At 58.9% G+C, this 8,989-nt stretch overlaps 2 protein-coding genes across 3 annotated transcripts in view; both read left to right on the top strand.

The window, feature by feature from the left end:
- BABAM1 (BRISC and BRCA1 A complex member 1) overlaps positions 1-3,563 on the top strand; it is a 7,645-nt gene extending 4,082 nt beyond the window's left edge. Inside the window, exons 7-10 of one of the 2 annotated variants that reach the window (XM_012654120.1) lie at positions 1,417-1,546; positions 1,741-1,827; positions 2,598-2,833; positions 3,505-3,563. In XM_012654120.1, the coding sequence (XP_012509574.1) occupies positions 1,417-1,546; positions 1,741-1,827; positions 2,598-2,801 (421 nt within the window). In that variant the 3' untranslated portion in view covers positions 2,802-2,833; positions 3,505-3,563. Of the gene's footprint in view, positions 1-1,416; positions 1,547-1,740; positions 1,828-2,597; positions 3,051-3,504 lie in introns of those variants that run through there. The other variant, XM_012654119.1, reaches the window with a different exon arrangement.
- Positions 3,564-3,639: 76 nt separating this feature from the next.
- ANKLE1 (ankyrin repeat and LEM domain containing 1) lies at positions 3,640-7,408 on the top strand. Its single transcript, XM_012654121.1, has 9 exons — positions 3,640-3,976; positions 4,049-4,201; positions 4,586-4,691; positions 4,797-4,941; positions 5,139-5,909; positions 6,046-6,223; positions 6,510-6,669; positions 6,772-6,901; positions 7,165-7,408. Exons 1-9 carry the CDS (start codon positions 3,753-3,755, stop codon positions 7,335-7,337), a joined length of 2,040 nt encoding a protein of 679 aa, XP_012509575.1. The 5' UTR covers positions 3,640-3,752; the 3' UTR covers positions 7,338-7,408.
- Positions 7,409-8,989: the final 1,581 nt, after the last annotated feature.

The raw sequence follows: 8,989 nt of genomic DNA, 5'->3' as shown, positions 1-8,989 counted from the left end.
AGCCGGGCATGGTGGTGCATGCCTGTAGTCCCAGCTACTCGGGAGGCTGAGGCAGGAGGATCGCTTGAGCCCAGGAGTTTGAGGTTGCTGTGAGCTGTGATGATGCCACTGCACTCCAGCCTGGGCAACAGAGCAAGACCTCAAAAAAAAAAAGAAAAAGAAAAAATCTAGGGAGCCTTAAAGCATCCTCGATCCTAGCCTGTCCCTGGAACAATCGTTTATTTGTCTGTCTGGGAGCATTTTCTGCAAAAGGCATCCTTCCCCGAATCTTGCCCCCACGTTAGTCCAGTGACCATCCCGTGGGCCTCCGCCCCCATCACTTTAACGCAGGGTCAGTAAACAGTTTCTGTGAAGGGCCAGATAGTGAATAGTTTGGTGTCTGGGCTGTGGGGTCTCGGTTGCAGAGACAGCTCAGCTATTGAGTGGGCGCGGCTGTGCGCCAATAAGCCTGTGTTATGCACACCAAAATGTGAATTTCATGCCATGTCCATGTGTCATGAAATACGATTCTCCACTTCAAAATGTAAAAACTGCACTTTCCCAGTAAATTAACCCTGTTTACCTCTCCTGGCACCAGGGCTGATCACGCCGTAGAAAGTTCTGCCCATCTTATAGGTAGGAAGAGGCCCCACGTCCACTTGCTGTGCTTTTGTTTGAGCTCTTTTTGTTTATTTTTTAATCTATTTGACATTCTTTCAGTGGCTTGTCTATTTGTGGCCTTTGGCTGTTTTTATGGGATACTGTCTTCTTTTTTTTTTTTTGATATCATCATAGCTCACTGCAACCTCAAACTCCTGGGCTCAAGCCATCCTCCTGCCTCAGCCTCCCGAGTAGCTGGGACTACAGGCACTCACCACCACACCGGCTAATTTTTCTATTTTTGGTAGAGACGGGGTCTCGCTCTTGCTCAGGCTGGTCTCGAATTCCTGGGCTCAAGCGATCCTCCCATCTCGGCCTCCCAGAGTGCTGGGATTACAGGCGTGAGCCACCGCACCCGGCTGGGATATTGGCTTTTTCCTTGTTGATTGGATTTGATTTTTACATCTTAAAGACGTTGGTCCTCTGTCTGCCTGGCCTCCTGTGGCTGAGTGGGGAGGCGGGCGCTGACTTAGCGTGGAAGGCCTGGCGCTCCCAGCCTGGCGGGAGGAATGTGCTTCTTGGCAGCTCCGGCTCAGGGCACTGAGGGTGGTCAGAGCAGGCTCCAGCCTCAGGGTCAGTGACACGTCCCTGTTGGTGCAGAAGAGCCAGTCGGAGGGGTGAGGCAGTGGCATGTGAGAAGGCCCAGAGGCAGCAGTGAATTCAGGAGGTGTCAGGTGGGGTCCACGTGCCCAGGGACAAGCTGGGCCCTCTCCAAGGGTGACAGGAGGGGCAGACCCCCAGAGTGCGCTCTGACCTCTTCCCTCTCCCACTGCGCAGCCAGCAGAAGACGGAGCTGCCGGTCACAGAGAACGTGCAGACGATCCCACCTCCATACGTGGTCCGCACCATCCTTGTCTACAGCCGCCCGCCCTGCCAGCCCCAGTTCTCCTTGACGGAGCCCATGAAGGTGGGTGAAGCCGGGAGAGGGAGGGAAGCTTGCAGCCATCACGAGAGTGGTTAGATATCAGGAGGGACTTCCCAACCACAGGAGCAGGTGTGCCTAGAGGCAGTTCTCAGACTGTAAGGCAGAACCTGGGGAATTGTCATGGGCCATGGGGTGACCCAAGTGCCAAAGGCTGGTGTCCTTTTCTTCCCTTGTAGAAAATGTTCCAGTGCCCGTATTTTTTCTTTGACGTTGTTTACATCCACAATGGCGCCGATGAGAAGGAGGAGGAGATGAGCTGGAAGGTGAGGGACGGGCAGGTGTGGGCGGCAGGTGGTTGCAGATGGGATGTTGCAGGCCCAGCCCGCCCTGGGCTTGTGGGTCTCTGTCTACATTTGGTAGTCCTGGAGCCTTGGCTCAGCTGGGTCATGGTCATTCATTCATTCAACAACCATTTCCCATGTCTATGGGAGCTAGTGGTGACTAATGAGGTGGGAGCCATTGGGACAGTGGCCCAGGGAGCTTGTTGGGTGCTGCCCACCTCATCCCAAACATCCTCTGTTTCTCTTTCTTCCTGTCCTTGCCCTTGCTGTGCCCTCTGCCTAGAGCACCCTTCCCTCCTGGCCTCAGGCTCCACTGGCCCCTGACATCCCCGCCCCAGACTAGCTGCGTGGCCTGGAGTGGGCCATTTACTTCTCCGAGCCTCAGTTTACCCAACTGGGGGAGTTGAGACCAGTTCCTACTCATAACTTAATGTCCAAATCAGACACCCTCCCCCTGAGAAGCCTCTGCTCCTCAGAAAAGATCAGCGTGGGGCCGGGCGTGTGTCTGCATTCAACTGTCTCTCCACATGGGGGGCTCCTAGAGTGTCAGGACTGAGACCTATTGGGGTCCCTAACACTGGGTGGGTGGTAGGGAATGTGTATTGAATGCATGAATGTTTTCTGCCTGGCAAACTCCTCTTCACCCTTCAGAACCCATCCTAGATGTCCCCTCCTCTGAGAAGCCCTCCAGGGGCAGGGAGGGCCAGTTGGGGGTAACCCTCACCTGAACAGCTCCTCACTGCCCACCCTAGGACATGTTTGCCTTCATGGGCAGCCTGGATACCAAGGGTACCAGCTACAAGTATGAGGTGGCACTGGCTGGGCCAGCCCTGGAGTTGCACAACTGCATGGCGAAACTGTTGGCTCACCCACTGCAGCGGCCCTGCCAGAGCCATGCCTCCTACAGCCTGCTGGAGGAGGAGGATGAAGCCACTGAAGTTGAGGCCACCGTCTGAACCATCCCTGTACATCTCAACCTCCTCATAAGGTGAAACCATTGGCCTGGAGTACTGGTTCTCAAACTGGGCTCTATGGAACCCCTGGGGGGCCCTGGGAGGAAACTAAGATTGCAGGAGGCATCCCAGGAACTCTGGATACCCCGCCCCCCCATGTTTCCCAGCCCACACCGACTCCTGGTTTGTCAGTTGTAATTTTTGTTATTCTTTTTGTTTTTTGTCATCAAAATAAAAATCCGAATATTGCTAACCCAGGCCCAAAACAATCACTTTGTGTTAATTGGGATCATCTTGGTTCCGAGTGACAGCCACTGAGCAAGGTGAACCGCTTCTATTGTGGATGAAAAGCCAAAGTTGCAGCTTCAGGCTCTGCTGTATCCAGGTGCTAGGACAACGTGGCCAGTGGGCGGGTGCTGTAGTACGGACCAACAGTTCCATCAGGAAACACAGTGGGTGCCCCCGGAGGACGGGAAACGTACCAGAGGGCCCCAGTTCTACCATCTTCCTGGGTAATGAGCGATTGTGAAAAAAGCTTACCAGCTGGATTTTCTCAGTTCCGTGTAAAACAAAAATAGCTTTATTGAGCGACCGCTCTTCCTCCTTGTGAGCACTTACCGGTAACCTACTGTGTGCCAGGCCCTCGTGCTGAAACGCCTGTGCAACCCTCACGCCTGCCTAATTAGGGTTATCTCCCATTTTGCAGATGGGGACACTGAGGCCCTCAGAGCTCCAGCCCTGTGAGGTAATGGACTCCCAGCTCTGCGGGACACCGCCTCTAATCGTAGCTCCGCCGCCAACAGCAGGGCGCGTTCACTTTGCCAGGTTTTGAGATGAGATAATGGCACACCCGGCGGCCTCTCCCCGCCCGGGCACCTATCGGTGGCCCCAGACCCTGCCTGAGTGCCAGTGAGTGTCGCAGGCCAGGCCGGACACTGAAGCTCCGGATCCAGGATGTGGAAGCCGAGGCGGCGCGGGTCATCCTGGCTGGGGACCCTGCGCTACGCCGAGGAGCAGCCACCCCGGCGGAGGGGCGGGGCGGCGCGTGCGCACAAGGTCGCCGCGGGAAATTGGAAATCGGCCTGCCAGGCCATGGGGACCTGGCACCGCCTGGACATGGGCGCGGCGACTGGCCTGGCACGCCGGCTGCGGGCGGCGCTGCTGGAGGAGGAGCCGCGGTAAGGGCGGGGCTCAGGGCGGCCCGGGGCGGAGGGGCTGTGGTCGGGGTCCACTCTGACCCTCGGTTCCAGGGCCGTTGAGGAACTGCTGCGCCGTGGCGCGGACCCCAACCTGGTGCTCGTGGACGGCGCGGCGGCCATACACTTGGCGGCCAGAGCCCGGTACCCGCGCGGCCTGTGCTGCCTCCAGGCCCTGCTGCGCGGAGGCGGGGACCCCAACACTCGGTGAGGCGGGGCCTGGGCTCAGGGCGGGGTCTCCCGAAGCCGAGTTCTGGTAGTCCAGGAGAGGGCACCCGGTGGTCTGGTGGCGGGACCTCAGGACCGAGGGTGGCCTTGGGGAGGGAGCCTGGGGGCAGGGCTCTAAGGGCGGGGGCCAGGGCTCTAGGGAGGCGCACCCGGACCAAAGTGGGATCAAGGGTTCGGATCTTGAAGCGGGGATGAAAGCTCCAGGGTCAGAGTCAGAGGTTCGGGTCCCGGCCCGAGGGCACAGGATCTAGGTCCGAGGGCCGTGTCCCAGGCTGGAGGGCGGATATTGGGGGAAGGGCCGAGGCTTGGGGTCCCTGCTTGGAGGCGGACGCGGCAGTGACCCCTCCTGCGTACCTGCCCCAGATCTGCAGAAGCGCTGACGCCGCTGCACGTGGCAGCCGCCTGGGGCTGTCGCCGTGGCCTGGAGCTGCTGCTGAGCCAAGGAGCGGACCCGACGCTGCGCGACCAGGTTGCGGGCTCCCGGCTGCAAAGACCAGGAGGGGCTGGAGGAAGGGAGGGAGCGAAGCGGGGCGGGCGAGGCCTCGGGCTCCCCCTGCTGACCGCACCTCCGCAGGACGGACTCCGGCCGCTGGACCTGGCCCTGCGGCAGGGGCACGTGCATTGCGCGCGCGTCCTTCGGGAACTGGACGCGCGGACCCGGACCCGGACCCGGGCAGAGACCCAAGAGCCTGAGCCCGAGCCCGAGCCTGAGCCTGGCAGTGAGTAGGGCCTGCGTGGCCGCGGGGGCTTCACTTCTGGACCAGTCTCTGGCATCTCTGGCTGGTTCTGAGTGGCCCACGGCCACTGTCTCTGGCTGGCCCTCTCTGCCTCTGACACTCCCTTCTCCTTGTGACTCCAATGTCCTCTTTCTGTCCGATTCCCGTCTCTCCCGTCTGACCCCAACGCTCGTCTGCAGGTCTAGGCCTCTCTGGACCCCCCGACCGGACGCTGGACTCGGCAGCACTGCAGACGCAGCTGGGCAGAGGCGATGGCAGCCACGTGGGCCTGGAGGCTGGCCCGGGGTCCCCCAGCCTTCCTGCTTCCCTTGGGGTCGCGGACAAGGATAGGAGCTCAGCGTCCCCACTAGGGCGCTGGGACTGCAGCTCAGATGAGTCCTTCGTGACCGCTGTTGAGGTCTCTGGAGCTGAGGACCTAGCCCCGGACACTTCCCCCTGGGCTGGGTCATTGCCCCAGACCAGGCAGGGACTCCCGCTTGGTGTCCGTCCCACCCAGAGGGTACCAAGGTCTCTGGACGCCCCGCCGCTGGCACATGTAGCCCAGATTGTGTGCAGCGAGGCAGAACTGAATGCCGATCTACAGGCCCTGACTCTGACCTCGCCAGATGCTGCCAGCTTCCCGTCCTCCTCCTCCACGTCTCTCCGGGATGGGGGCCCAGCTGGTAGTCCCCCACAGACACTGCCCCCTGAACCCTCTGCCTTCCACATCCAGACAGATGACCAGACATCTCTTGATAGTGGCGTGGCTGCCCTCTGGCTGACAGAGGATGAGGCGAGCTCCACAGATGACAGGGATCCTGTCCCCTGTTGCTGGCACCTGCCAGTCCCCGCTATGTCTGACTCAGAGCTGCTGCAGGGACCTCGGACACTTGGCAAGAGTCCTGGCCCCGTCACACCCTTCCCGCGGCGGTACTACCTCCAACGGCTGGAAGAAGCCCAGGTGGCTCCTGGTTAGTCTCTCCTGGGCGTCCAGAGTCCAGGGAGCCTCCAGGGGTCCCCAGAGACCTCAGCTCTCAGCCCCACTTCCCTTCTCATCCCTGAGAATCACTCTTCCTCCCTCTCCCTTGACTCAGTTTCTCCTCCCAGGCCCAGACTTCTCAGGGCACAGCCCAGAACTGGCCGAGGCCCTGCGGACAGGCCGGATCTCTCACGCCCAGGCAGATGAAGATGCGCTTGCCCAGCAGTTTGAGCGCCCAGATCCCACCAGGAAGTGGCGGGAGGGGGTTGTGAAGTCCAGTTTTACGTATCTGCTGCTGGACCCCAGGTACGCAGGGCAAGAAAGACCTAGAAGTGGGAGCTAAAAACTTTGGGGATTGAGTCTTATTTGCTGTGTGTTCTTAGGAAAAGGACTGGCCCTCTCTGATCATCAGCTTTACAAAAGGTGGTTGGATGGAATTTAAGCTGCTGGGTGTCTAAGGAACAGCCACTCCTCTCTGGTGCTATAAAGTGGGGGTCATTTGACATGGGTTCAAGTTGTTCTGTGACTTTGGGGACTGTCTCTGGGGCCACTTTTGTCACTTGTCCCTCTCTGAACCACCCCCTTCATCCAGGGAAACTCAGGACTTGCCAGCCCGTGCCTTCTCACTGACCCCAGCTGAGTGTCTTCAGACTTTTGTCCGTGCCATCTTCTATGTGGGCAAGGGGACACGGGCCCGGCCGTATGTCCACCTTTGGGAGGCCCTTGGCCATCATGGGCGGCCAGGAAAACAGGTATGAGGACAAGGATCAGGGCCCTGCAGGGGCAGTCAGGACATGGGTACAGAAAAGAGGGGCTTCTGGGACGGACCCCTGACTCTGTCCTGGCTCCCTCAGGCCTGCCCCAAGGTACGCCAGATTTCAGACATCTGGGCCAGTGGTCGCGGGGTCATCTCCTTGCACTGCTTTCAGCACGTGGTTGCCGTGGAGGCTTATACGCGGGAGGCATGTCTTGTGGATGCGCTAGGTGGGTACCTGGCATGTGGATTGGGGGGGGTCACATGAGGGGCATTTGATCTACCAGTTCCCTTACCCCTTCCCTGTCAAGGCTGTACATTTATTCAGTGAGCAATTATTGAGCACCACCTGTGTACCTGCACATGCACATATTTTGCTCCATTGGTTTATCCCTGCTCGAGTGCAATACACAGTGGGTTCGCTGTTACATACTTCTGCTGGGGGCATATGTCCCCAAGGCTGCCCATGTGATCCCACCCCCAATCTCTCCAGGGATCCAGATGCTGGCCAACCAGAAACAAGGGCACTGCTATGGAGTGGTGGCAGGCTGGCCACCCGCTCGGCGCCGGCGCTTGGGGGTACACCTGCTGCACCGTGCCCTCCTTGTCTTCCTGGCTGAAGGCGAGCGAGAGCTGCGACCTCAGGACATCCAGGCCCGCGGCTGAGTGCTGGGGAATCGGCCATCCAGCCTGGGTAGAGATCAAGGAGTATGAATGTCCCAGCTGCCCCTGCTGAGAGCTCCCGTCTCTGCTTTCAGAAGGCACGGGCACGTGTGTGTGTGTGTGTGTGTGTGTGTGTGTGTGTGTGCGCGTGCAGGGAGTGCCTGGGCAGATCCCCCTCAGGCTGAGGGAGGCCTTTGTTACAGAGAGGTAGGGCGCGCCCTGTCGTGGGAGGAAGACAAGTGGGGAACCAGAAGATGCCTTGGCCGTTTAGTCCTGTCTGTGTGGATGGAGTCCACTTTAATCTCCCAGACACAGGCACCCACATTATGGGATGGACTGGGTGCTTCCTTAGCTACACTCGGAGCATCCGTCCAGCTCAAGAGCCAGGTTCCCTGCTTCCCAGCTGTGGGACCTCCAACCAGTGATTTATCTGTCTGAGCCTCAGTGTCCTCAGCTGTATAGTGGGGGCAGGGAGAGGTCCTACCCTCTGGCAGTCATTGTAGGGATTAAACGAGGTCATGTGGGTAAAGTGTGTGGCTCAGAGATCACCACTGAGGCCCGGATGGAAAAATCCCCATGGAGGAAGGGGAGGTGGGCAGGGATTTCCAGGGACCGCTTGTGTGATGTGTAGGCAGGGCCAGGGAGGTCATGGGGTGGGGTAGATGTAAGAGACCAGCCCCCCTCAGGGTCGCTGGTGTTGCTTCTCTGAACCTGTTTCTTCCACTATAAAATGGGATTAACAGGCCAGGCATGGTGGCTCACGCCTGTCATCCTAGCACTTTTGGAGACCAAGGCGGGAGGAGCGCTTGAGGCCAGGAGTTGGAGACCAGCCTGGGCAACACAGCGAGACCCTGTCTCTTAAGAAAAACGAAAAGTTTAATAACCAGACTTCCCAGCCATACTATGCGACTTCAGGCTATTCATATGTTCAAAGAGCTTCAGTAAAGGCCAAGCCGCCATCCTGGTGAGATGTTGCTACTGTGATGATAGTGGTCCACTTTGTGGGGGATGGGGGACATTCAAGTTTCTAGAAGTTGCTTCTTCAAAGGGCCCAGTGGGCTTAAGGAGTTAGAGAGATCCACCGCCTCATTGGCTTCCTGTCCTGCCCGTCTTCACAGCTCAGCCAACCAAGTCGCGCAGGGGGCGGGGTGTGGCCGGGGCGGGGATTCCACCTGCCTGGATTCCTGCCCTGCCGCGCTCTCAGCTGCTCTGGGGAACGACAGTTGCGATTAGAGGCGCGGCCTCTGGGGTGGGTCTGGGCTCTACCTGGTGACTGAGTGGAAGAAAACTCTCTGAGCTTCCGTTTCCTCGTGTAAAACAAGGAGGCCTCGCACCTGCCAGTCTTCTGAGAAAGCGGTAGCAGTTCCCTTCATCAGAAGATTGGCGACTGCGTGCCAACGCCCGTGGAATGTACGAACAGTCATTGGCAAAGACTCCAGAGACCCCAAAAGATTCAAAAGGGATGGAATTTGTCTAACACAGGGATGCCCGACCTTGGCCTTAGTAACACCTGGGGCTGGGTTATTCTTCGCGGGGGGCGTGTCCTGTGCCTTGCGGAGTATTGGAGCAGCATCCCTGACTCTACCCGCCGGATGCCACTGGCACCCGCCACCCTACCCTCCGCGGTGGCAATCAAGAGTCTCCCGAGTTGTCAG

This window comes from Propithecus coquereli, unplaced genomic scaffold, assembly GCF_000956105.1.
Source record: "Propithecus coquereli isolate 6110/MARCELLA unplaced genomic scaffold, Pcoq_1.0 Scaffold438, whole genome shotgun sequence".
Taxonomy (NCBI): domain Eukaryota; kingdom Metazoa; phylum Chordata; class Mammalia; order Primates; family Indriidae; genus Propithecus; species Propithecus coquereli.
Note: the sequence above shows the minus strand (reverse complement) of the source record. Positions and strands in the feature narration are given on the sequence as shown.